Source organism: Prionailurus bengalensis, chromosome E2 (genome assembly GCF_016509475.1).
Source record: "Prionailurus bengalensis isolate Pbe53 chromosome E2, Fcat_Pben_1.1_paternal_pri, whole genome shotgun sequence".
NCBI classification, from domain to species: domain Eukaryota; kingdom Metazoa; phylum Chordata; class Mammalia; order Carnivora; family Felidae; genus Prionailurus; species Prionailurus bengalensis.
Genome location: NC_057352.1, coordinates 3,222,413 through 3,250,060, shown reverse-complemented (window position 1 = coordinate 3,250,060; position 27,648 = coordinate 3,222,413). Strand labels below are relative to the sequence as shown.

Here is a 27,648-nt window from a genome sequence, read left to right as displayed (position 1 = left end):
GCTCAGGAAACATCTGTTTATTCCAAAAAATACCAAGTTACCACTCCACCGCTGTCCTCACCAAGGAACTGGGGGGGAGGGGGGGTCTGGTGTAGAGCCCGGGAGGGGCAGGGATAAAAAGGTGTCCAGCACTGTCTGGTCCAGAATTGTCTTCTCTCTGCACCCCTCCCCTTGCCCCCTCCACCAGAAGTGGGGGGTGGGGGAAATGTGTGAGTGTGCGCGCATGCGCATTTATCAGGGGCGGAAGACTCAGATGGCGAGGTCCAGGCTCCGGAAGCATCGAGGGTGAGCGGGCCGGACAGGGCTGCTTCCTCACCCCCTTGAGACCTCTCCCCACTATGGCTTATTTGAGATAAGAGGTCAAGGCCCGAGGTCAGGCGGCCTGTGGCAGAGTGAGTGCGGGGAAGGGGGAATGAGATTCCTGGAATCCAGGCCAGGAGAGAGCAAGTTGAGGTGTGTGGGGGCGTGTACAAAAGCTGAAAGATCCCAAACCCCCAAATTCTGGGGGCTGGAGAAAGCTGAGTGCTCAGTGGGGAAGGTGAGCAGAGGGTCTGCAAGGGGGGCAGGTGCCCAAGCTGGCTCCTTTCTTGGGAAGTCACAGTCTGCCTGAGGGGCACTGGGCGCGGCGAGGCCCTAGGAGGGATTGGAGGAACCCAGAGGAGCAGCCATAAGCATGGAGTCAAAAAACTGGCACTGGGGCCCAGGTAGATGGGGTTGGCTCCCCAGTTCCCCCGGTGTGGTGGGAGCTGAGGGCCAGTTCTCTGCCCCAGGCTCCTGATGGGAAGGGATGAGCTGAGGTGCCAGTATTGGGGGGGGGGGGAGACAAGAGGGAGAGGGACGGCCCAGAGAAGGGAGAAGAGGCCCCCTCGCCTTGCCTTGGGGGCTGGGGAGGGGGTATGTAGCCCTTTAAAAGTGGGGGAATGGCCGCCCCCCAGCAACATGGCTATGTACAAAGGGAATTGGGGCAGATTGTGCATTGGGTGTTGAGGAATCCCCAAAACCCCTGGAGGCTCCCTGGTGTGTGAGGGGGAGGGAGGGGGAGAACACTACCTCTCCGTCGTCTTGAGATGATGCAGATCACCACCCCACCATGGCACTGGCAGTGGCTGTGGCCCTCAGGATGGGCCTGCTCCACGATCAGGCCAGCAGAAGACATGATGGAAGGCCCCAGAGAGGCCACAGCTGCCCACCCAGCCCATGGGGTCAAGTCTGGCCCAAGCCAATGGAGTGCTGTTTTGGATAGGGGTCCAGGTAACAGGGGCAGTGATATCACCTGAGACCTGTAAAGCCCCCCACACATACACACTCCCTGGTGATGATAAAAGGTATCTGTGTTGACCCTGTCACCGATGAGATGGTTGGGTGAAGGGCTGTGAGTTATCAGGAGGGGCCTGGATGCCCTCACCAGGGGGGTGATGGGGTCTGGCCAAGACCAGGTCTGTGGTGGGGTTGATGCAGGCATCAGCTTAAGTCAGGGGAGAGGCAGTGACATCATTAAAAAGGGGCAGACTAAGGATGATGTCATCAGAGGGGTCCTCCCCTTATTCCCTTTTTGAGGGAATAGGAAAATGGTGTGTTATTGTGCTAGTTCCCCTTACGGGAACGATTATAGGGGCCGTGGGACCCCAGAAAACAACTGAAGTGCAGCCATTGCAGTACTTGGCCCTCAAGATGATGGATCCTGGAAGATGATGACACATGGTTGAAGTGGATCCTAGTAAATGATGACATATTTGGGTGTCACGGATCCTAGGAGATGATGATGCTATGGTCATGGTGGGTCCTGGGAGGTGATGACACCATGGTGGGAGTGGATCCTGGGGGGTCATGACCCCATTAGCTCTCATGGATCCTGGGAGGTGATGACACAATGGTTGGAGTCGGTCCGGGGAGGTAATGGCATCACGGTTGAAATGGATCCTGGGGGGTGATGACTCCATTAGCTCTCATGGATCCTGGGAGGTGATAACCCCATGGTTGAAATGGGTCCTGGGAGGTGATGACATCACGGTTGAAGTGGATCCTGGGACGTGATGATAGCATTGGCTTTCATGGGTCCTAGGAAGTGATGACACCACAGTTATCAGGGACTATGGGAAATGGTGGCATCATCGGTGCTAGTGGATCCTGGTAGAGGATGCTACCATCAGCCATTGAGGATTCTGGAAGGTAATGACATAATGTGTCATGATGGGTCCTAGGAGATGATACAATGGTTGTGGTAGATCCTGGGAGATGGACACCGTAGGTCATAGGGAATCCTGGGAAATGATGTCATCATCAGACATGGTTAGCATTTGACCCCAGGTACAATGCCATCATGAGTGGTGGAAGTCTGTGGCACCGATGATATCATCAGCCAAATCAATAGCGGGCACACCCCAACCAACCCCATCCCACCTCACCCCCAACAGAAATCCAGGAGTTTGTTGACAGAGGCAATGATGTCTCTCGTTAGGGCAGAAAGAAGCGAGGCCAGCTTTTGGGCCGCTGCGAGTCCCACGCCTCCGGGAGGCTGGTGGGCCAGAGTGGCCTCCTTGGGAGTCCTGTCCTTGAGGAGTCACACAGGAGGTGACATCACTGCACAGGGATGGGGTCTGAGGCCCAGCCACCCTTTAGAGGGAGAGTCTGGTGGAAGTCCTGCAGGGCATGTCCTTGCTGTCAGGGACAGGAGTGACCAAGTGAAGTCGTGGCAGGACAAGGCAGAAACTCCGGTGACACCATCACAAATGATGGCCCTCCAGAGCAGGCAGTGTCTGTGGTGATGTCATCACAATCCCGGGACAGAACCTCAGCGGGGGCCTGCTGCCAACAACCTACAGTCAGATCGTTCTCTCCGGGTGGGGTTGCCTCCACAGCAACAACATCCCTCAGATGTCTCAGCTCAGGGCACTTTCTCTGGTGACCCTGGGGGGTTGTCATGGATTCTGGGCGTGCCCTGCCTTCTCATGATAGGACAGGAGCAGTGCAGGTGTCTTACAGCATCATCTCCGAGCAGGCAGAGTCCAGTGGTGATACCACAGAAGGGGCCTCATCCTGGAGTGCCCCAGGGGCAGGTTGTCACCTCTGGTGATGAGATCACGGGAAGAGGCACGGTCCCTCTGATAATGTCATAGGGCAAGGCACCTTCTCTGGAGATGGCATCACAGGAAGGAGGCAGAGTCCCTGTGACAATGTCGTGGACAGTCCCATGGATAGCGAGGACACAGTTGGCAAGGCATTTTGCTCGCGATGTGTCCCAGGAAGATGGCTTTGTCTGTAGCGACAACATCATAGACAGAGGCATCTTCTCCGGAAGAAAACATTTTCCTGGCGATGATGTCAGAAGAGGCCTTTTGGTGCCGGAGATGACATCATAAGGGTGAGACTTGTCTCTGCAATGACATTCACAGGAAGGAATCTTTGTCTCTAGGGATGATGTCATAGGGTAAGGCATTGCCTCTGCTGTGACCTCCCAGGAAGAAAGTCTGTGATGACTTCGTGGAACATAGACATGGCCGCTAGTGTTGACTTCAGGAGCGGGCCTATTCTTCTGTGACGGATTAATGGGGAGGAGGTTTTGTCCCTGTGATGACATCACAGAACACAGACATTTTCACGAGTGATGAGCTCACAGGCAGGGCTCTTCCTCTGTGATAACGTCATGGGAAAGAGGCCTTGCCTCAAACGGAGACACAGGAGGAGGGATCTTATCTACCGTGACATCCCGGAAGGAGGTTTTTGTCTCCGGTGGCGATTTCATCCAAAGCGGTGTCCTCGGAGGCAGCCCCCTGGCCACAGGCTGATCCCGGGTCCCAGGCCCCTGGAGTGTGTTGAGGGGCCCGGGCGGGGCCGGGGGCCCCCGCGAGGCCGCAGCCCCCAAGCCCCCGGGCCTGGCCTCAGACGGTCACCTCGTTCTTGCTGGCGGTGCGCAGGTGCTGCGGCAGGTGGTGGCCGGGGATGAACTGCAACTGCTCCAGCGTGCCCTGGCGCTGGAAGGGCGGCCTGCGCGCCAGCGTGCCCCCTCCCCCGCCGGCGTCCGACAGCCAGGCGGGCTGCGGCGAGCCGTGCAGACCGTGGTGGTGGTGGTGCGGGGGCAGGCCGGGCGGCGGGGGCAGCCCGTGCAGCGGCGTGGGGGGCCCCCCGGGTCCCAGCAGCAAGTTGGAATGGGACGCGGCCAGACCCGCGCGGGCGGCGGGCTCGGGGGGCAGCGCGGGGCTGCGCGGGGGCGACAGCAGGTGCTCCCGGCTCTGGCGCAGGGCCTCGGGCGACGAGAGGAGCAGGTGCTCCTGCGACACCAGGCGCGCGCGCGGCAGGGTGAATTCGTAGCGCGCGCGGCCCGCGTCGCCCAGCAGGTGCTCCTGGGACATGACGCGCCGCGGGTTGGGCGCGGGCGCCAGGCCCAGCTCCTCGGGGCCGCCCCAGGCATCCATGCGGTAGCCGCCCCCCGTGCCAGGTCGCCGAAGAGTGTGCAGGGGCAGCGTCCCGCGGGGCATCTCCCCCAGGTGCCGGCGCTTCAGGTAGGCCTCATCCAGATCCTTCTCGGCTGGGGGAAGAGGGGGGAAAGGCCATACAGGTAAGTCCCCAACCAGTCCAGAACGTGCCCCCGCCGCCCTGGCTTCCGTACATCCCACACCCATGAGGACCCCAGGGATCACCAGAATGCCCTGGTCATTATTAGCCTGGGCACAGGTAGGTGACATAGGTGACATAGGTGGAGGGATCTTATTTAAATAAAAAAATTTTTTTTAATAAAAAAAATTTTTTTTTTAACATTTATTCGTTTCTGAAACAGAGAGAGAGAGACAGAGTGCAAGCTGGAGAGGGGCAGAAAGGGAGACACAGAATCCGAAGCAGGCTCCAGGCTCTGAGCTGTCAGCACAGAGCCTCAGGCGGGGCTCGAACTCACAGACCGCGAGATCATGACCTGAGTCGAAGTCAGCGGGCAACCGACTAAGCCACCCAGGCGCCCAAGTGAGTCTCAAATTTTAGTCGGCCAAAACCATCAGGCCAGCTGTGTGACCAAACGCACATTCCTAGGCCCCACACAGATGGTGGGCCAGTAGATGTGGGGGGGAATTTCCTGCCCCCCGCCCCCCGCCCCAAATTTGGAGATGTGACCTATTCGTGGGTTATGAAGTCAGTTTTGTAGAGGGTGAATGGCATTTTAAAATTAACTAGAATAGAAAATTTTCAGAAAGCATCCACACAGGGACGCCTGGCCGGCTCAGTCAGTGAAACATCCGACTCTTGGTCTCAGGGTTGTGCATTGGAGCCCCACACTGGGTGTAGAGATTACTTTAAAAAATAAATAAACATTTAAAAAAGTTATTTAAAAAGAGGCATCGGTATTCTAGGGGAATAAGGGTAAGCAACCAGTTCCTAAAATTTTTATTTCAGTTACGTTTGTGTTATTGAAATATTGATGGATGCAGTGACAGTACCTGGGGTTTGTTTTAAAATAATCCGCTAAAAGTGGGCTGAAGGGAGTCTAGATTAACAAAATGTTGCTCATTGTTGAGTTGAGCAATGGGAACATGGGGATTCATTTTACAATCTCTTCTAATGCTGGGCATGTTTGAAAATGTCCATAACAAGTTTCAAAGTTTTGCTGTAACTAAAAATTATACATATTATATGTGTCTCAGGGGTCATGATATAAAAAGCATTTCTTAATGTGGCTCTCAGTTTAAATCTTTTTTTTTTTTTTTAATGTCTATTTTTGAGGGGGTGGTGGAGGGCCAGAGAGAGAGGGAGACAGAGGATCCAAAAGCCAGACTCAGGGCTTGAACTCAGGAACCGTGAGATCATGACCTGAGCTGAAGTCAGATGCTTAACCAAGTGAGGCACTCGGGCGCCCCTGGCTCTCAGTTTAAAATGTTTGAAGGCTTAGGGTGCTTGAGTGACTCAGTCAATTAAGTGTCTGACTCTTAATCTCGGCTGGCATCATGATCTCGTGGTTTGTGGGTTTGAGCCCCACATTGGGCTCCGCACTAACAGTGCGGAGCCTGTTTGGGATTCTGTCTCTCCCTCTCTGCCCCTCCCCCACTCTCTTTCTCAAAAATAAATAAATAAACTTAAAAAATAATAAAATGTGGGGCGCTTGGGTGACTCAGTCAGTTGAACGTCTGACTTTGGCTCAGGTCATGATCTCATGGGTCATGGGTTCAGGCCCCGTGTCAGGCTCTGTGTTGATAGCTCGGAGCCTGGAGCCCGCTTTGGAGTCTGTGCCTCTGCCTCTCTCTGCCCCTCCCCTGCTTGTGCTCTGTCTCTCAAAAATGAATAAACGTTAAAAAATGTTTTTAAAAAATAATGAAATGTTTGAAGGCTCTTGCCACTGACCCAGAAATGTCCAGAATCACAGTGATTGGTCCAGGGATGAGCGTGTGACCCAATTTGGACCCAGTGGGATCTAGACCTGGGAATGCTGGGATCATTGGGAAAGACCCTTTTCTGCTGGCAGAATAGCATCTTGAAATTTCTCAGGTCAGTCTTTGCTACCACTAAAGAAGAATCTGTCTGAAAATAAAGAAGAGATGTGGAATCCTGGAGATAGCTTTTGAACCCCTGGATCCAGCCATACCTGAAGCTCATGATTCATAGACTTTCCCGTATCAAGCCAATGTAGTTGCCTTTTGTTTTTGGCTTAAGTTGTATTTCTGTTAATTGTAAATACAAGTCCTAATGAATACAGTAGATCTCAGGGGGGCACGGATACGCATTTTTAAAAAGCACTTTCAGAGGCCTATTGGGCCACTGTCCACACTCCTAAACCCAGGCCCCGGCCCCACCCCATCACCTTCCCCTCCCCTTCCTGGGACTCACCCAGTCTCTTGAGGGAGGAGTAGCGGTTGAGTTCGGATTTCACAGCGGCCTCATAGGACGGGGGCAGATGCGAGAGGTTGTGGAAGGACCGAGAGCAGGACAGCGTGGAGTAGTGCAGGGAGGGGCTGGGTGGCGGAGCGGCTCGCCAGTCTGGGGCAGAGGGGCATGGCAGGGGTCAGTCCAGCCCCTCCTCCCTCAGACCCGGGAGTCCAGGCTCCCAGCCCCTTCTCCCTTTGACCCAGCAGTTCCAGCCCCCAGCCCCTTAGGGAGTGGAAACCAGGGATTCTGGCCCCTCAGGGATACTTGCTCCCCCGACCTCCGGAGACAGGCTCTATGCTGGGGAAGCCGGTCACGTCACAGGAAGAGAGGTAACTGGCACGTGCTCGGCACCTGCTGTGTGCCTGGCCGGAGGCTGGAGGGGCCGTCCACTCCACACATTTCCCCACAAACCCAGGCAGGAGAGAGATGAGACTGGGAAACTGAGGCTAGCTTGGTCACCTGGCTGGACTGGGAGGTCAGGGCTCACAGGATCTCACACCTGCTCTATCCTGGGCACCCAGCTCAGGCTTAGGACAGGCAGGGAAGGAAAGGAGCCTTTGTCCTCCCCCCAACCCAGCCCCAGTCCCTACCCATCGTGGCGGCATGGTGCTTGGGGCTGTTGACGCTGAGGTGCAGGTAGTTGTGGTGCAGATTATCTGTGGGGACCAAGAAGGGAAGTGGTGTCACTGCCATCACCCACTCCCAGCTGGCACTGCTGTCCTGGTCTCATGGGAGGATTTCCACTCATGTCCTCTGGGTTCCCAGCTCTGATCCCTCCTATCTCCTGAATCTCTGCTCTGACCTTCCTCACCCTTCTGGATCATCAAATCGGCTTCCTGGCCATTTGGCCAGCCCATCTTCCAGATCAGCAACCCCCCCCCCCCCGCCTTGGTAGTACTCCTGACACCCACACCTGCCCCTGCCCCTATGCTGCTGGAGTCTCTTCCCACGGCTGACTGTCATCCACAGGACAAAAATCTAAGCCGGGAATGGTATTTGAGGCTTGCTCGGCCCTAGCTGATGCCTTGCCTGAATGAGCCTAGCTCAGTCCTGCCACAGGGCCTTTGCAGATGCTATTATGCTGTTCTCTCTGACTTGAATTCCTTCCTCCCCTTCTTTGCCTGAAGAACTACTCATCCCTCAAGATCCACCTCAAATGTCTCTTCCTTATATTACGATTCAAACCCATCTCTCCCCCTACATTTCTGACCCCAGCTCAGGCCTTGTCCTGTATAGCCTGCATTACTACCCAGCCTCCTCCTGCACCTTCTTCCTCTCATCTCTCCCCCTTCACATGAGTTCCAGAAAAATTCTTCCACTCACTTCTGACTTTGTTGCTCCCCTGTTCTGAAGTCCTCCATGGCTCCCATTGCCATCAGGACAAAGACAGAGCTCTGCAGCTCAGCCCGGTGCTCAGGTCCTTCCTGAGGTGTCTGCACACCCTCTCCCTGGCCTCACAGACTATGCTTCAGAGGCTCAGACCTTGCCCGGCCCAGGTAGGCCCCTCACCCTCCAGGCCACTGCTCAAACGGTATCCTGGGGGAAGGAAGTCTTCCTCCTCCTCCTCCTCAAACCAGACGAGACTCTTTTTAACCTGTTACAGCTCCCTGGACTTCTCCCTGGTGAACTCATCATAAAATACGAGAACAGCTCATATTTATATAGACCTTTTTTCTGTGCGAGGCACTGCTCTAAAGAGCCTTCCGTCGTTAGTTCATTTGAGCTTTGCAGTAACCCTGTGCGGTGAGCGCCGCGACGCTGGTTGTTTTATGGCCGGGGGAAGTGAGGCCCAGAAAGGTGAAATCGTGTGTCCCAGGTAGCCAGCGGCAGAGCCAGGGTTCAAACCCAGGCAGTGTTCAGGACATTCTAATTCAATAGTTAGGAGCTTTCTTGTGTGTGTGGCTGTTAGGAGCTCTGACACTGGTTTTCTCAAGTGCAGGGGCCGAGAATGTCTACATTGAAATCACCGTGGCGTCCGTGGCACCCACCCAGAGGGTTCACGGGAGGGCAAGGAGGGGTCCTGATTCACAGCAGGGTCCCTCCAGCCTAGCCGGGAGCTGGTCGGGTTCAGAGCAGGAAGAGGCTGGAGGGTGGGCTGGGGGCGCGGGCGGGGCCTGGGCGCCGGGGGTGGGGCTACCCGGGGAGGGCGGGGCTACAGGGCAGATGGGCGTGGTCAGAGGCCGCAGCGGCATTCCCGGCTCCCAGGTCCCACTCACCGAGATTGGAGGGCTTCACGGTGTTGTAGAGGGTCTTGGGCGTCCTCGGGGGCATGCTGTCGGGGCCCCCGACCCCCGGGGTCAAGGAGCTGCTTCGTGCCCGGTCCGGGCGGGTCCCAGGCCCAGCCTGATGCCTCAGAATGTCCACCAGAGCCCTAAAGGTGGCAGAGAGCCGGTCAGCGGCCTGGGGACGGGGGTGGGGGCAGGGAGAGGGAGGCCCCAGCCTTCTTTTCCCTCCCTGCTCTCCCCTTTGGGGGAGTCGGTCAGCTCGGCGGAGCTCCTCGTCTTTGGCCATGCCCATCGCTAATGTCCATCTGAGCACCGCCCGCCCCAAGGTTCCTCCGACCACATTTCTTGCTTGAAGCGCCCCTTCCCCGATTCGTTGGGACCCAGCCCCTTCTGTGGTCCTTCCCACACCGTCCTCCCTGGGCCCCCACCCCACCCCGAACCTGGGGCCTCCCTCCTGTTCCTTTAACAGCCTTCCCTTGGCGGTAAAGTGTGCCTCTTCCGTCCAGTTGTGCGGACCGAAACCCTGAGACTCGCCCCTGGCTCCTGCTTCTCTTTCTTTTCACGCCCCTCAGCCATCTTGGACTTCCAAAATAAATCCCTAGCGGACCACTTGCCACCTGTGCTGCCCCCAGTGCCTCCTCTCATTGCTGGCTCATTGCTAGTGTCCTAAGGGGCCTCCCGCTTCCACCCTGGTCCCCTGCTGTCCCCAAAGACTCCTCTGGAGCCATCAGATGGCTTCGTGCCTGAGCTCCGCGCCCTCCAGACCCCCCCCCTCCCCCCAATCACTCTTAGAATAAACCTGCTTCCGCCCACTGCTCCGCAGGCTCAGAGGCTCCGTCGCTGTCCCGCAAGTTCTATCAGGACGTTTATACGTGCTGTTCCCTCAGCCTGGAATACCCTTCCCACAAATACCCGTTTGACTTGCTTACTCTCCCCACCACTCACATTTAATGATAACGGCAGCCAGCGTTTATGGAGGCCTTACTATGTGCCCAGACTTGACGTGAATCAACTCAGTTAATCCTCATTACAGTCTGACCTGGGATTGAAAGCCAGTTCACCCAGCAGGGCAGGGACCTGGTTTGGTCCACAGCTGTATGCCCAGCTTCTGACCCACACACAGACGGTGCCCAACAAATAGTCTGTTGGATGGATAAAGGCCTGAGCCTCTCCCGTCACTCAGCAGCCGGGCCGGTTCTGTCGCCCCTATTCTTGGGACCCCTTCGGTCTCCCTGGGTATCTGCTCCCGCGCTCGCTGTGGCTGCCTCCCGCATCTCTGAGCAAGCCTGGTTCCCTGTAGCCCTGCCCTCTCCAGATGGCTCCACCCCCCCGATAGCCCAGGCCCCGCCCCCAGGCGCCCTGCCCTAGGGCCCCAGCGCTCACACACCTGGGCACGTTGATCTCCCGGTGCGCCCTGGGCGCACGGGACGCCTTGCTGAAGGCCACTTTGGCGCCGACGCCCACGGCCAGGGCGAAGCTGATGACCCCGCACACCACGTAGGCCGTGCTGCCCCCGGGGCCCTCGCCCCCGCGCCCCCCTGCGCCCCCCGCCCGGCCCCCTTCCAGCCACCCGGCCTGGCCGGGCCCGGGCCCCCCGCCCGCACCCCCGGCACCCCCGACGCCCCCGGCCAGCGGCGGCGGCGTGGTGGCCCAGCGCGGCGTGTCGTAGTTGGAGCAGGACGCCTGTGCCAGGCGCATGTGGCGGTGCTCGCAGCAGAAGCGGTAATGGCAGGTGCCGCAGCAGAAGCGGTAGGAGCCGGTGCTGCAGTTGAAGGTGGCGTCGTACTGTCCCATGACATCGTAGTAGCCGTGGCAGAGCTCGGCCGGAGGGGGCGCCCGCGCCGCCGCGCCGGTCCCGCTCGCCGCGCTGGTCCTGGTGCCGTTGACGCCCGGGCCCGCAGCGCCCCCGCCGCCCGTCAGCGCCCCGGTCAGGCGCCGCAGGTGCGCCAGCAGGGCGGGCAGCGGGCCCGGGGGCTCGGCGCTTGTGGCGTTGGACGGGCGCGCCCCGGCCTGGCGGGCGGTCGAGGCCAGGAGCAGGAGGGTCCCGAGCAGCAGGAGGGACGGCATGGGGCGCGCAGGCGGTCGGACAGGGCCGCCAGGCCGGGGGGAGAACCGAGGCTGCAGCGGGGGGCGAGAGAGAGATGGCCAGAGGTGCAGACATGTGGGGGTGGGTGGCCGGACGCGAGGAGGAAGGCAGAAGAATGGCGAGAATCATGCCGCAGGGGACAGAAAGGATGCGTGGAGAGGGAGATGCCCGCGCGCCGAGTTAGCAGCCCCCCAGGGCAGTGGACGCGGGGGTGTTTGGGGAGGGGGCGGAACGGAAATACGCCCCGGACGCGCCGCAGGAGAATGGCCGTGATAATGGGCAGACGCCGGTAGGGTCAAAGCGAGCGATGAGGGGGTGGGGGGTGGGTGGGTGGGGGGATTGGGAAGGTCCGCGGAGATGTCAGACGGGCGCACAGAGGTAAAGGATGGGCAAAAACCAGAGGAAAGATGTGATGTGGGGAGAAGAAACCGGGGAGAGGAGCGAGCGAGCGACGGCAGGGGGAGCGTAAGAGGGCGGGGGGGGGGTGATATGGGGGCGTGGAGAGCGGGGGAGGAGGTTGTGGTGGGTCAGTGCGGATGGGGGAGGCAATGGACACAGATGTGGGGTGGGCGGGACGGGAGGAGTGGGGGGGAGATGGGGAAGGTGAGAGGAAGAGGTGTGGGTGGGGAGAGAGAGAGAGAGAGAGAGATTGGAATTGAGAACTTGAGTTTACAGAGCAGGCAGGTGGACCCAGGTGGTCAGGACTTCTCAGCCTGACACCGCTCACGTTGGGCCCAACCTGTGTGCCACTGGGGGCCAGGAGAGTTCGCATTCTCCGCGTGGTGAGGACATAAGATGCCTCCAGGCAGTGCCAAGCGGTCCCCTGGGGTCACAGCTGCCCCGGTTGAGGAGTGCTGACTCAGACCCGGCTGGTCCTCGGTCGCCCCCAAAGGCCCCTCTCTCTCCTTTATTTAGGTCTGGTAATTCAGGGGCCTCAAGCTTCTCTCTCACTCCCTCCCTCCTCCACCCTCTCCCTCTGTCTCTCCAGCACACACACAGTTGCAGGTCTGAAGTGTCTCAGGACAGCAGGCGACGCAGGGTGGCAGAGCTGATCATGTGCCTCAGTCTCCCCATGTGTGAAATCGGGGTAAGGATGGTTTATCAGGGGGTTGTTAGAAGGATGAGCCGGCTTGATCTTTGTAAGGAGCTCAGAACGCCCTGGTCTGTTGCAGTGCCGCGCACTGTGCACACTGCAGCCGCTAGTTCAGGGGGTGGCCAGGAACAGGGCCAGGGAGGAGACGGCAGAGTGAGGGGCCAGATGGGGCCATTTCTAGGCAGCAGGACGGCAGCACGGATGCTTCCACAGTGTGTCCTGAGCCCTGAGGGTGCAGCGGTGACTAAGCCACAGCGTTCCCGCCTTCACGGGGCTTATATTCCAGGGGCGGGAGAGGGCTGGGCGCACAGACATACACCAGGGTGACGCTTGTTGAAAACTGTTAAGGACAAATATGAAGAAATTTTGCAGGAAGTCATGACCAAATGAAAGCAGCATGAGAGAATGGGAGGGTAGGGGCACCTGGGTGGCTCAGTCGGTTGAGCGGCTGACTTTGGCTCAGGTCACGATCTCACGGTTTGTGAACTTGAGCCCTGTGTTGGGCTGTGTGCTGACGGCTCAGAGCCTGGAGCCTGTTTCAGATTCTGTGTCTCCCTCTCTCTCTGCCCCTCCCCTGTTCGTGCTCTGTCTCTCTCGCTCTCAAAAATAAATAACCATTAAAAAAATAAATTAAAAAATAAAAAAGAGGATGGGAGGGTGGATAGGACGAGTTGAATGAGCATCATTAGGTATCAGTTTTATTTGTTCCTTTCCACTGGTGGGGGGGGGTGTGTGTTTGGGGACCACACCATTATCACCAAAAGTAGTAGGGGCTGGGCTGGGGAGAGGGTCATGGGAGCCGAGGCTCCCCACGCCTCAGTCAGCTTGTCCTGCTCCTGCAAGGGGCCTCAACTTCCCTTTTAGCTCCAGCCCTGGCCCCTCCCTTGAATCTGGGCTAGAATATCCCACTCCCTGCTTAATAGGCATCTTAGAAGTGGCTTAGCTCACACCGTGCAAAGCTGTTTGGTGGCTCCTCGAAAGTTAAGCAGTTATCACATGACCTGGCAATTCCACGCCTATGCATCTGCCCAAAGAACCGAAAACGTACACTCACACGAAAACTTAACGCGCGAGTGTTCATAGCAGAGCTATTCATAACACCCCAAAGCGGAGACCACCCGGACGTTCACCAACAGAGGAACAGATCTACGCGGTCTATGCGTACAATGAAATATTATTCTGCCTTAGCGAGGAACGGGGCACTGATACGTTACATCGCGGGTGAACCCGAAAAACAGCACATGAAAGAAGCCAGACACAAACAGTCATATGCGGTATGATTGCTCTTATACGAAACGTCCACAGGAGTCAGATCTATAAAGCCAGGAAATCTGGTTAGCGTAGCGGTTGCCTGGGGCCTGGGGGAGAGTGGAAGAATGGGGAGTGGCTGCTTTGGGGTGATAGAAATGTTCTGAATTGGTGGCAATGGTGGCACATTACCGGTGTCCTAAGTATCATTGAACGGTACACGTAAAAATAGTTTAAAGACTATCGGGCGCCTGGGTGGCTCAGTCCGACTCTTGATTTCGGCTCAGGTCATGATCTCGTGGTTGATGAGATCGAGCCCCGAGTGGGGCTCTGCACTGACAGCTCGGAGCCTGCTTGGGATTCTGTCTCTCTCTGCCCCTCCCTTGCTCATGCACGGTCTCTCTCTCTCTCTCTCTCTCAAATAAACACATAAACATTTTTTTTTAATGGTTAAAACAGTAAACTTTACGTTATGTATCTTGCCACAATTTTAAGAAACGAAAAACCCACCAGCATAGGTCAGATGACATCAAGCGTTGCCCTGTCGAAACTGCCCGATGGCTTCACACCCAAAATAAAATGCAAACCTTTCTCCCTGTCCCTGTCCCTCATGCTTTTCCAGGTCCCGTGTCCAAGAGGGTCCCTTCTTCCTGCCTGTGCATTTGTTGTTCCTCTGGCCTGGGACCCTCCCCCCCTGCCTTGTTGCAGATATCGGTCTGACCCACCCCCTTCCTTCCTTCAGGCGCCCTTCACATGTCTTCTCAGTGTCCCTCCCTGCCCTGTCTAAACTAGCACCTCCAGGCACTCTGCTCCCTGTCTAGTCTAGTTATGGGTGCCATCTCTTTCTGTCTAGTTATGGGTGCCATCTCTTTCTGTCTAGTTATGGGTGCCATCTCTACCTGCCGCATTATATGTGCAGTGGCCCACTAGACTACGCACTGCATGAAGGCAGACTTTTTTTTTTGGTCTTTCTTGTTCATGGTTGTGTCCACAGCACTATGGCATGGATGAATGTTGAAAGATGTATGAGAGGTGGGTCTTCCCTCTCTCTCTCCCCCTCCCCCACTTCAGACAAAAACACTGAGGTTCCAAGAGGGACTATCATTTGCCTAAGCCTTACAGTGCCCAAGCATCGGAGCTAGGCTTTGAACTCAGGGCTCAGGGCACTGCCACCTGTAGGGCATGGGTCCCTTTATTCCATGCAGACAAACGGGGGTTGACATGCATCCAGACACACCTCTTTCATCAGTGAATCCACATGCATGCAGCGATGTGGATTTCTTCATTCATTGAGGGCTGCCACATACGGTTGGGCAGGTTGTGCACTGCACAAGGAGCTCTGGTTGCGAGGCTGGAATCCAGCCAGGCTCTCCTCCTTAAGGCGTGCTGATGGGGCTGCATCCATCTGGGGGAAGGTGCACCCTTTAGAACTCACACGAGGGTGCCATCTGCCTGCCAAACCGTAGCCGCAGGGGAGCTGCATTGGACCAGGGGGTACCTTTGTCTCATTTGCATAAAGGCACCAAATGGGCTAGCGGTTTGCTCACTCAGTCCCCATTCTGTGCCAAGCTTCCGGTGGAGCTCCACGGACACAATTCTTCCCTCTGCTAACAGAGTCCCATTATCTCCTCCAACTGCTTACACATGCACATACCCACGGAGACACAACTCCAGGCCATTGACAACTCTGGGGAGTGGGGGAGGGGGGCCACAGCATACATCCCTCAAAGCCAGCAATGCACCCAGACACACACACACACGCACACACACACCACCTCTGTTAGCGGAGGGACCCATAACCTCCTACCCTGCCTTATGCCTCCGGAAGGAAAGTGGACACACACCTAGGGACACAGTGGCCTGTCCAGACACAAGGATACAGGAGGACTGATTCTTCCCTTACACAACACACACACACACACACAACATGATATGCACGCAATGACGGAGAACACAGGACACCCACGCCGCGTGCCAGACACAACGCACAAGGACACCCAATGTCATCCTGGCGGCACACCTGTAGGCCTCCTCCCAACACGCAGATACACAGATACACAGCTCCATGAGGACACACAACCGTTCCACCCACAGGACACAGTCTCAGACGTTGTGACACCCTGGGACCACACATAGCTCCCAATACAGCCAGAGACCTGCCCAAACCAGCTCTACATGGACACACGACCATACACATCACAGCCCACAGTCATGCAACCTCATGGGTACACACACACACACATGTGCAAACACACCCTCACCCAGCGGTGGAGTCTGGAAGCAGGCACGTGACAACTCCCCCCCCGCCCCCCCCCAGCCCTTCTTGCACCCCTTACACACACAGGCACTTTCCTCCCCCCACAGCTGAAGAGAAAAGGGGCCCTCACCCCAATCTCTTCCCTCCCTGCACCCTAGTCTCCTCCCTGCACCCCAGTCTCCTCCCTCTCTGCCCCATGCATGCTCAGCGGCTCAGGGCCAGAGGTCTGGCTGTGCCCCTTCCCCAGCCCCCCCCCCCCTCGCCTAGGACCCGAGAGACATACAGACAGAGATCTGGGGAGCCAACTTGAGGAGGGTTTCCAGAGGAGGCTCCTGGGACCCTCACAGCACTGTGCCCCACACTCCACACCCTGCTCCTGTGCCCTCTCCAGATTCTGCCAGCTGGGGTGGGGGCCAGGTGAGTCGCCTTCTGAGATGTGTGGCAGCAGAGAGAGATGGAGCAGGACAAGGAGAGAGACTTGGGGGTTTGGGGGGAGACTCAGAGAGAGGAGGAGAAAGACCCAGGGAGAGGGACACAGAGATGTGAGAGCAGGGGGAGACCCCGGGAGGACAGAGACCCAGGGAGGAGGACAGAGACCCAGAGTGGGGGGGGGGCAGTGAGGGGGAAGACAGATACTCACAGGATGGGCAAAGAGTCAGAGAAGTGGGGTTCTGAGATCAACAAACCGAGAGAGAGAGAGAGAGAGAGAGAGAGAGAGAGAGAATAGAAGCCCACAGAAGGGTGAGACCCAGGAAGTCAGAAGCCCTGAGCTGGTGAACTGGGGGCAGGAGAGGGGTTTGGAGGTGGTGGTGGAGGGGGGCTGAGGGTGCACGGCGGGTATGGAGAGAGAGAGAGAGAGAGAGACGCTGGGGGCACGCAGGGTCCGGGGGGCATGATATTCCCCTAGGAATATCTGGGATTGAGGTGAGGGGTCCATCTGGGGTAGGGATGTGGAAAGCAGGCGAGGGGAGAGGGTGTGGGTTCAAGTCCAGGTGCTCGGGCTGGGGGAGCAGAGCGGAGGGGGAAGGGGAGGGGTCCGGATGGGGGGCGGGGATCGCAGTCCTGGGCGCCCAGGCGGAGAGGACTCAGAGACAAGGACCCTCCCTGGGCACGCTCCCCGCGGCCGGCCCGTCCCTACACCTTCCTGTCTCTGGCACCTGTCTGACTCCGGATATCTCCGCTGTCCACCCTTCTCCCGGACCCCGCCTCCCACCGGCCCGCCCGGCGGCCTCTCCTCTCCAGCCGGATCTGCCCTGGGCCATGGTCCTCTTAGCCTGTGTCTCTCTCTCCAGGTCTCATCGCTTCTCTGTGTCCCGAGTCTCTGTCACACGTTCGTTTCCCGCCCCCCCCCCCTCCCCTCCCGGCGGTGTCCCGTTCTCGGAGTCTGTTTTCTGTGTGCCAACACTTCCCTTCTTCCCCTTGTCCCATCGTCTCTGTCTCTCTCCGGCCTGTCTCTGTGTCCCCCCCCCCCCCCCCATCCCCATGTCTCTCTGCCTCTCTGACTCTGTCTCTGTCTCTATGTCTCTTTCCCAGGTTTGCTTTCTACAGATCTCTGTCCCTCTGGGTGTCTCTGTGTCCCCTACCCTCACCCCACCCCGGTCCCCGGTCTCTCTCGCCGGTCCCCCTACTCTCACTCAGGCCCAGGTTGGAGGGGCGGGGTGGGGGGGCGCTGCAGCGGGAGCTGTGTGTTCCCAGCGCAAAATAGACTCCTGTTGCCATGGCGACGCGAGCGCGGCCTCCGAGACGCGAGGCATCAGGCTGGGGGGTGAGGAGGGGGGACACCTGGATCCGGAAGGCGGGGGCCGGGGGCGCCTGGAGGAGCGGGGAGGAGGGGACTCCTCGGTCCCCGGGGAGAGGGGGTGCTGGGCGCTCTGACGCCGGGTTCCGCGGACGGGGCCTTCTGGGAGGGGTCTGGGATTCCAGGATTGGCGGGGGTGGGGGTGGGGGCGGACTCTGATTCCCCGGTGGGGGCGGGCTGGTGAGGGCTCCGACTCCTGGGTCTCTGGGGGATTCAGAGGTTGCCTTCTTAGGCCCCCGAGGTTGGAGGTGGGGGCTGGGGGCCAAGGGCTGAGAATCTCAAGGGGTTGGGGAGCCTTGACAGGGGGGCCTTGACTGGGGGCTCCGCGGAGTCCCGACTCCCAGATCTCCACGGGGGCTGCAGAATTCTGGGAGCCCCCATGTGGATCCCCAGACTCCTGCGTCTTAGGGGAGCAGGAAGCACTCAGAGGAAGCGGTCTGTCCTTCCCAGCCATTCATCCACTCACCCGCATACCTGCCTCTTCCTTCCTCCCCGTCCCCGTGTCCCCGTGCCTCAGTTTCCCCCTCCGCACCGGGGTGCGGTCGCGCTCACCTCACTTTCCGGAGTCGGGACCCTTGGGGAGTCGGGGGCGGCGGCGGGCGGCGGCGTGGGGGGCCGGCCGGGGAGGCAGAGCGAGCGCGTGTCTGCGAGCCAACCGGCTGGGCGTGTGCGCGCCGGTGGGGGGCGGCCGGCAGCGTGCGGGGCGGGCGACCCGGCCGGCAGCTCCTGTCCGCGCAGATGTGGCTGGGCCAGCCTCGCCTTTGCCTCGCGCCGGCTGGGAGCAGGGGAGAGGCACCTCCCCCTCCCCACCTGCTGGGACCCCTCTTCCCCCCACCCGCAGCCCCCACTCGCCCCCGGGATACCCCCCAAATCCAAGAATGGTTCGGCCCACAGCCACATCAATGTTTATTCGGCAAGTCCGGGTCCCACAGCCTGTGACACTCCCTCCCCCTCCCCTTCCCGCCTCTTGAAGTGGCCCGGGGCCGAGCCCCGCCCCCAGCTCTGCTCAGCCAACTGCCGCCCAGCTTCCACGAGTCTCATTTGCATTTCCGGGAGCTCTGGCCCAATGACAAGGTAGCTCTCCACCTCCCCTCCCGAGGGGGTGGCACTCCCGGTGGACTGCACCACTGTTGGGATTCCAAGGATGGGGGCAAAGTGATTCCACTGAGGTCCAGATGACAGGAGGGTGGTCTTCGGGGTGAGGAGTTCAGCGGAAGAGGGGGTTCTGGCCTTGGAAGAGGCCCAGCAGCCCGCTGTCTGGCGCGGGCTCCTTGATGATCTTCTGGATCTGTAGGGGGAAGAGGAGGGTTCAGGGAGTCAAGAGTCCCCATGTCTGTGACAATCTGGAAGGGCACTTCTTCCTTTTCATCCGCCTCGCCCTCTTGGCAGCGACAGGCCAAACCAACCACTCCCTCTTCTCAAAACTTTTCCTCGGGCCTCCCTTCCACCATAGCCGCCTGGGTTATGATCACCTGCCATCTTGGTCCACTTGTCTGGCTTGCTGCCAGTAGTCTCTGTCCTGGAGCTTCTGGTCTATACCCTGCTCCTGTCTCACGTCTCCCATCCCTCAGCTCCCAAATCCGGCCCACGCCTTGCCCCTCAACTCCAGACTCTGATCCAAGTGCCTCTTACACAATAGTGTTCCCCCAACCAGTAGACCACAGGAGCATAGATGCTCAACCCGCCTCTCTGGGGCTGCCTTCTCCCAAAGCCCCACATTGCATCCATCAGCAAGCCCCACCCTGCTTGCCTCCAGAAATATAAGCACAATCTGCATCCCCACTGCCTCCACTCTGGTCTCCCGCCCACATCCATGGGCCACCCGGGACCAACCTGCAGATCTGACTCTGGCCAGCTCCCTTGTGCAAACCCCTCCACTCCGGGAAGACACGGATCTGGCTCCTCTCTGCCTCCTCCCCTGTCACGCTCACCGAGCACTCGGCATGGCCCACTCCGGTTCTTTGAATAGGGTGAGTTCCGGTCCACCTGCAGCCCTTTGCCTCAGCTGCTCCTTTGGCCGGGAACACTTTCTGGACGGCCGCTGCCCCTCCACTGCAGGCCTCCACTTAAGGGCCATCCCTGCTGTGAGCCCCATCTTCTCTCACACACACTCTGAACACTCCCTTCCAGCGCCTGACCACAACGTGGAACCGAATACACCCTGGCTTTGGCTGCTGCCCCAGGACCTGCCCCATTGGTTGGCCCATAGTAGGTGCTTAACAAATAACTCAACAGAGCTGGCCTAAGAGGAGGCACAAGGGCGGACCTCAGAGGGCTGGGGCATGTCCCTTCATCCTAAGGGCCAGCAGTGTGACTCAGCTGGGGCTACCTAGTCAGACCCGGGCACTAGCAAGGCCACCTGGTGGTGGTGGCTGCGGGGGACGCAACTGAGGGCCAGAGACGGGAGGTGGGGGTCAGGGGCTCCCACGCAGGGCTTCTGGCGGACTGTTTGTTCCTGTCTGCCTCCCACCCTCACTTCACTCTAAACCCACCTTTCACCAGGAGGCCTCCCACACCACCCGCACAACCCCTCCTCTGCACCCCAACACTCCCAGCCCCTCCCCTGCGTTCTCGCTCTCTCCCCCGCCCTCATGGCCACCGACAGCTTCCCTTGCCCTTCACGGTGTTGACGGGACTTAGAACTCGGCCGCCAGGAGGCAGCAGCCTGCTGTGCTCCCAGATGTAGGCTGTCAACCACCACGTGGCGGGCGCTGAGGAGACCAGGGAGGGTGGGGGGGAGGGTGCGGGGCCAGTACCTCCTTAAACTGGGGGTGGGCGGCGTCACCCACAAGCTGCAGAATGAGCCCCTCACTGGTGGAGAGGAAGGCGCCGCTCTGCCGCATCCGGGCCAGTGCCACCAGCCTGTCCACCTGGCTGCGCGGGAGACGGAGGTTGTTGGTGCCTCGGCCCGCACGCCCAGACGCCCGGCAAGGTTGGCAGGGATCCCACTCCTCCTAGACACCCCACCTGCGCCCACGTGCACCCACCCGTCAGCAGGACCCCCTCACCTGCGGGAGGAGCAGGCATCTACCACCACATGGACCTGCAGCCCCCGGTCCAGGAGGTCCAAGGTCGTGTTCTGGGGGCGAGACATGTCAAGGGCAACCTCAACCCCAGACAAGAACAGGGGCCTGGGGAGGGGGACGGGGATGAGGGAGCCTCAGATCAGGGCAGGGGGCCCCCATGTTACAGCAGGGTCCTAGGGCCCCATGGGAGCATGAGGTAGAGAGGGGTCCTAGGAGGGATGACGGTCCCAGGTCAGGAAGGGGGTCCTGCCAGGAGGACAGAGGGTTCGGGGTCAGGGAAGGGTATCCTTTTGAGGATGGAGGTTCCCAGGGGTTAGCTGGGGGTCTCACCAAGATGCAGGCCTGGGTCTCAATGCCACAGAGGAGCACGGAGCGCAGCTGGGGCCGTGTGTCTAGCTCCTGTTGCACCGCGGGCACCATGCTGAAGCAAGTTTTGGCCAGTGGCCGCAGGCCTTCAGCACCCAGCTCGGGCACCGTGGGGCCCAGGCCTTCTGGGTACTGCTCCGTCAGCACAGCCGGTACCTCCAGCAGCCTGGCCACCTGCGCTAGGGAGGGGAAACAAAGGCCTGAGCCCGAGGGAGGGGCCTGTGGGGGCAGGACTTCTGGGTCTGAGGGAGGAGGGGGCTGGGGGCCTGATTCCTGGGACTGATGGAGGAGGGGGCTGGGAGTCTGGACTCCTGGGTCTGAGGGAGGAGGGCGCTGGGGGTCTGGACTCCTGGGTCTGAGGGAGGAGGGGGCTGGGGGCACGACTCCTGGGTCTGAGGGAGGAGGGGGCTGTGGTTCAGGATCCTGGGTCTGAGGGAGGAGGCGCTGAGGGCCAGGACTCCTGGGTCTGAAGGAGGAGGGGGCTGGGGGCCTGATTCCTGGGACTGATGGAGGAGGGGGCTGGGAGTCTGGACTCCTGGGTCTGAGGGAGGAGGGCGCTGGGGGGTCTGGACTCCTGGGTCTGAGGGAGGAGGGGCCTGGGGGCCAGGACTCCTGGGTCTGAGGGAGGAGGGGCTAGGGTTCTGGACTCCTGGGTCTGAGGGAGGAGGGGGCTGGGGGTCTGGACTCCTGGGTCTGAGGGAAGAGGGGGCTGGGGGTCTGGGCTCCTGGGTCTGAAGGAGGAGGGGCTGGGGGCCTGGGCTCCTGGGTCTGAGGGAGGAGGGCGCTGGGGGTCTGGACTCCTGGGTCTGAGGGAGGAAGGACTGGGGGCAGGACTTCTGGGTCTGAGGGAGGAGGGGGCTGGGGGTCTGGACTCCTGGGTCTGAGGGAATAGGGGCTGGGGTCGGACTCCAGGGTCTGAGGAAGGAGGAGGTTGGGGATGTAGACTTCTGGGTCTGAGGGAGGAGGGGGCTGGGGGCCTGGACTCCCGGGTCTGAGGGAGGAGGGGGCTGGGGGCCTGATTCCTGGGACTGAAGGAGGAGGGGGCTGGGAGTCTGGACTCCTGGGTCTGAGGGAGGAGGGCGCTGGGGTCTGGACTCCTGGGTCTGAGAGAGGAGGGGGCTGGGGGTCAGGACTCCTGGGTCTGAGGGAGGAGGGGGCTGGGGGTCTGGACTCCTGGGTCTGAGGGAAGAGGGGGCTGGGGGTCTGGACTCCTGGGACTGATGGAGGAGGGGGCTGGGAGTCTGGACTCCTGGGTCTGAGCGAGGAGGGTGCTGGGGGTCTGGACTCCTGGGTCTGAGGGAATAGGGGCTGCGGTCGGACTCCAGGGTCTGAGGAAGGAGGAGGTTGGGGATGTAGACTTCTGGGTCTGAGGGAGGAGGGGGCTGGGGCCCTGGACTCCCGGGTCTGAGGGAGGAGGGGGCTGGGGGCCTGGACTCCCGGGTCTGAGGGATGAAGGGCTGGGGGCCTAGACTCCTGGGTCTGAGAGAGGAGGGGTCTGGGGTCTGGACTCCTGGATCTGAAGGAGGAGGGGCTGGGGGCCAGGACTCCAGGGTCTGAGGGAGGAGGGGCTGGGGGCCTGGACTCCTGGGTCTGAGGGAGGAGGAGCTAAGGGGTCTGGATTCCTGGGTCTGAGGGAGGAGGGGCTGGGGGTCAGGACTCCCTCATCTGAGGGAGGAGGGGCTGGGGGTCTGGACTCCTGGGTCTGAGGGAGGAGGGGCTGGGGGTCTGGATTCCAGGGTCTGAGGGAGGAGGGCGCTGGGGGTCTGGACTCCTGTGTCTGAGGGAATAGGGGTTTGGGGGCCAGGACTCCTGGGTCTGAGGGAGGAGGGGCTGTACCTTGAGCATGCGGGCGGCCACAGAGACTATCTGGGGGAAGTAGGCGACATGGCGGAACTTCTCCTGCATGTCACACAGGAAGAGGATAGATGACCCAGGGAGGACTCGGCCCAGGTTGGGCCTCACAGCTGCCATATCCTGGGGTTGGGAGAGGTGCGAGAGGGAGGGGCCAGTCAGGGCAGGGGATTTGACTCCCTGTCCAGGGTCCGTGCACTCAGACCCGTGAGGGTCCCACACAGTCCTTTGGAAACCTCCCCCTTCCCATGTGCTGCCCTTTGTGTCCGCAGATCCCTGGGCCCAGAATCCATTTGTTTCTTAATACGTCCTACTCGGCTGGGAGGTCACTTTCCCAGGGAGGCCTTCTCTGACCTTGTGCTCCCAATCTCACTCTCCCAAGGTCCCTGGGAAAGCCTTTTCCTTCCAGGATACACGGCAACATCAAGGTCACCCTCTGCCCTCCACAAGGAACACTCCAACTGGGATCCTCACCCTGCCCTTCAGGGTGGGGGTGGGGAACAGAGGAGGGAGGTGAAGGCCGGAGGGCCCACAGCAGGTAACAGGGCACGGGTGTGATTCCGGATGAAAACCAGAGCCCAGGTGCAGTGGCAGTGTCCTGAGTGAGGCTCTTGAAGTCTGACTCCCCCTACGCAGCCTCTGAAACTCAGTTTACCCTCATGCAACATGCAGGCTGCACATCCCTGCAGGTCGTAGAAGGAAAGGCCGGTGCACCTGCACAGGGGACTGTTAATCATCCGCAGAAAGAATGAGACACTGCTACATGCTACATCACGGGTGAACCCCAAGATCGCCGCGCCCAAGAGCGAGGCCAGTCACCAGAGGCCACACGTTGTGGGAGCCCATTCACATGAAACGTCCACAGGGATCCAATCCAGAGACAGGGAGCAGACTGGTGGGGGGCTGGGGCGGGGACAATGAGGGCTGACTGCCTCCTGTGTGCGGTGTTGCTGCTGGGCTGATGAGCACATTCTCAAACTAGGTGGTGGCCACGGTTCTGCAACGTCTTGAATATTTGTTAACTGCCACTTAATGGTACGCTTAAAAATGGTCGAAATGGTCAATTTCGTGACTTGTACTTTAGCACAATGAAAAAAGGGGGGGCGGGGCTGTTGGAATCACCTGCAGCCCTGTTACAGGGGAGGCCACTGAGACCCGAGGGGTCCACGACTTGGCGCCCTCCCCCCCCCCCCCCCCCCCCCCGTCCCACAGGACTAGAGCACAGCAAGCCCCCCCCCCCCCCCCCCCCCCCCCCGCCCCAGTCAGAGCAGCTCCCTCTCCAGCATCTGGGCCCCGCCTCCAAGAGTCTCAGCCTGTCCCAGCCCATATGCCCAGGAGGCTTGAGTCCCGGGGTCCCCAAGTTGCTGCTCAACTGGGGGTTCTGGCCCTGCTCATGTCTGCACGTCTCATGCCCTCGGCGTGTTCACTCATTTACTCGTTAACTTATGTGGGACATGGGAGACCCTGCAGACCCAGGGGAAGGTGAAATGGTTAATACGGGGGAAGTCTGGAGGCTGGCTGGTGGGCACACAGGCTGTTTATGACGATTCTTTCAAATGAACACATCTACTGTAGAAAATGTTTTCTATGGGCAACATAGTGTAGAAACAGTGTAAAAACTCATGGGTGGTTACAAGGAAGAATTTTATGCTATGTGAATTTTGTCTAAAAAGAAAAAAAAGGAATGGAAACTCCCACAAAAACAAAACCGCACTGAATGAATTAATCACATTAATTACGACTGCGATCAGTGCTGGGATTTCGAGGGAACCTGATCTATCTTGGCAGAGTCTGCAAAAGTCTCCCCCGAGGAAGTGGAGGGAGAGAGAGAAAACAATCTTTCTGAAAACACAAGGTTGACTCTGTTACTCCCCTGTCTTAGCCCCCACCTTCCAGGGCTGCTCTCAGGTCCTCAGGACTAAAATGTAACCTGCTCAGGCAAGGCGCCTGGAACCATCCCAGCCAAGTCCTTCCCCTGTGCGGCTCCCTCCACCCGGGCTGCTCTCCTCACTTCCCTTCTAACTTTTCAGGAGACAGGAGGGACAGGGTCAGATCAGAGCTATCATGGCTGAAAGCCTAGGTAGGACAGGGTGTCTGAAGCCACGAAGATCTCCCTTTCAGGCTGGTAGGAGTGTGTTTTGCAACAACCCCCAGGGAAACACATGTGGCCAAGGTTTCTCAAAATTCTAGTTACATGAACCCTGTGACCCAGAAAATGTGCTAAGTATTTACCCTGCAGACATACACGTGAAATGACACAAGGTTATTCCCTACCAGACTTTTTGGTTATTCATTATGGGACTTTTCCGCTGAGCAAAGGAACGGAAATACATGTAAACGTCTATGGTTAGGGTTCTGGTTATGTAAGTTATGGTATAGCTGTACTATGGAATTCTTTGTAGCCAGGGAAAATCACAAGGAAGCTCTTTGAGTAACAAGAGATGTTAACAGTGAAAAGAAGCGGAACAGTATACACAGCAATGCTTCCCTCTTCGTCTCCCCAAAGAAGAGAAAACGTGAGTTTTCTGCTCCTATATTTGCTGTCTCTGGTGGGTACACGTGGAGGTGCTTCAGGTGGGGGGGGGGGGGTCACTGAGGGACAGGGTATGAAGGAAATCTTATTTTCACGGAGTACTGTTCCTTTTGAAGTGTGGACAGTGTGTGATAGGTTGTCTGGTCCGTAATATATACGATAAAATACTTAGATAAGCTGAGAACCCAGCAAAACCAATCTGTGTTAGTAAAGTTATAATGGTTATCATTGGGCAGCAGTAAAGAAAGGGGCACAAGGCAGGGGGGCTTCTGGGATGCAGTGGGGAGTTCTACTTCTGGATTTGGATGTTGTTTACACACGAGCGTTGGCTACGTGAAAAGTTATTTGAGGTATTTGTGATTTGTATGTATGGCTTTTCCCCCCTGGATATGCAGTATATTTCCATAAAAAGTTTTCAAAGTATCAGACAAAAGGGTGGAGGCCAGGAGAAAACCGGGGCTGGAGTCTAGGTGGACAAAGGTGAGGCCTGGGCTCCACTTTAGGCAGAGAGAAGAGAGAGGAGGAGGCAGGACAGAGAGATTCAGGGGGCAGGTGCCGCTGGCTGTGGGGGAAGGAGCAAGGAGGAAGATGTACAGGTTTCCGGTCCATGGGTGGTAGGTCCTAGGGACTAACTGGGGACCTGGAAAGGGGAAGTGGTTTGGGGGAGATGAAATACTGAGGGTGGAGGGTGGGGAGTGCGTGTGTGTGTGTATGCGCGCGTGTGAATGTGGAGAGGTCTGGGCTGGAGACTGACTTAGAAATGCTGTTAGGGAGAGAGAGATCTGAGCTCCAGGTGGGGGGAGTCAAAGGCCGGAGGAGGAGGGGCAGTAGCGGGGGAGGGTGGGGCGTGCAACCCTGCAGCCCTGCAGCCAGGATTCCCTGGCAGTGTGACCCTGGGCAAACTTCACGCTGTCTGAGCCTCGGTTGCCTCATCGGAGAAACAGGGGTCAAACTAGCCCACCCCATAGGGACGATGCAAAACTCGGCCAGTGATGCACAAAGGGCGGGCGCGACCCGTGGAAGGTTCGAGTCCCCGGTCAGCCAATTCTGTAGGGCCGGCAGGAGTCCTCGCCCTGGCTGTGTCACCTCGGCCCGGACGTCCTGGCAAAGCCTCAGTTTCCCCACTTGCAAAGCGGGAAGGTCAGCGCCCCCGAGGCGCTGGGGAGCCTTACCCGGAAGGCGCTGGTTTCCAGCCCGGCCCGCCCCTCCGCTGGAGAGGACTGGGGGACACTCACCGCTCCGAGCCGGGACTCACGCCGCTCCGGTCCTCCCGCCCCTTTCCAAGGCAGGGTCACCGTTTTGCACTGTTCCGACACGTGGCCCGCCCCCGCGGTCCGCGTCCCGCCCACCCAGGCCGAGCCGCCCAATCGGCGCTCGCCAAGCTCTGCCCCGACCCTGAGGCCGGCCAACCTACAAGCGGAGCTGCATAGCCCTCCTTGGAGGGGCGGTGCCGGGCAGGATGTCCATCCTGAGAGCGTGATTGGTCCGCCGGTGGGAGGGGGCGGGAAGGCAGCGCGTCCGACCAATGGAGAGCCGGGAAGGCCGTGAATGGCGGGCCCGGGACAGAGCGGCTCGGTGCGTGCAGAGACAGCGAATTCCAGCTGGGGCGGTGGGTCGCCCTCCTGTGGTCCAGAGGAGACCCCTGAGGCCCAGAAAGAGGGAGTGAGGGGTGTGCCCAGGGTGGAGGCAGGCCTGGGGTTCCAACGCTGGCCTTTGAGTCAAGAGTCAGAAACTCATCAGAGACCCAAGCACTTTACAGAAAGGGAACTTAAGTCCTTGCAACCCCGCTCAGTCTCAGTTTCCCCATCTGTACTGCACCTGCCTCCCAAGGTGACGTTTGTAATATTTAGACTCTGTGCTTGGGAATGGGGTTGAGAAAAAAATCTCGGAATGAAATCCAAACTACTCCCAATTCATGTCGGCCTTTTTGATCTCTGTGACCTCATCTCTTACCGCGATCCCCCTTACTCTGCTTCAGCCACCTCAGGGCCTTTGCACATTCTGTCTCCTGTGCCCAGAACCCCAGACCTTTTCTCAGCCAGCTCCTTCTTGTCATTCAAGGCTTTCCCTGAGCACCATCTGTCAGACAGCCACTCCATCAGGTCTCTGCTTTATTTTCTTCACAGCACTAATTCCAATCTGAAATTGGAAGTTTATGTTGCATTTTAAAAAGGTACCGGCATATTCATTTATTGTCGATCAACCCTACCTGTGCCCTGCCCCCCAAACCCCTTAAATGTTTATTTAACACTTTATTCACTGCCGAATCCTCAGCACCTAGATGGGGCCTGACACATAGTAGGTGCTCAGTACATATTTGAG

General features: G+C 58.9%; 2 protein-coding genes across 3 annotated transcripts; both read right to left on the bottom strand.

The window, feature by feature from the left end:
• Positions 1–2: 2 nt before the first annotated feature.
• Positions 3–18,450, bottom strand: SHISA7 (shisa family member 7). The gene is made up of 6 exons (XM_043598266.1): positions 18,103–18,450; positions 10,456–11,186; positions 9,060–9,214; positions 7,434–7,499; positions 6,805–6,954; positions 3–4,525 (listed from the first exon to the last, which is right to left on the bottom strand). The coding sequence occupies exons 1-6, from the start codon at positions 18,448–18,450 to the stop codon at positions 3,879–3,881; spliced, it is 2,097 nt and encodes a 698-aa protein (XP_043454201.1). The 3' UTR covers positions 3–3,878.
• On the bottom strand, positions 18,444–26,665 carry ISOC2 (isochorismatase domain containing 2). Of its 2 annotated transcripts, none has more exons than XM_043598268.1 (6): positions 26,562–26,665; positions 22,779–22,916; positions 20,907–21,116; positions 20,559–20,629; positions 20,307–20,424; positions 18,444–18,838 (listed from the first exon to the last, which is right to left on the bottom strand). In XM_043598268.1, exons 2-6 carry the CDS (start codon positions 22,911–22,913, stop codon positions 18,758–18,760), a joined length of 615 nt encoding a protein of 204 aa, XP_043454203.1. In that variant the 5' UTR covers positions 22,914–22,916; positions 26,562–26,665; the 3' UTR covers positions 18,444–18,757. The 2 variants fall into 2 exon arrangements, with proteins under 2 accessions (XP_043454203.1, XP_043454204.1); XM_043598269.1 differs by having other exon boundaries at positions 26,499–26,589.
• Between the last annotated feature and the right edge of the window lie 983 nt (positions 26,666–27,648).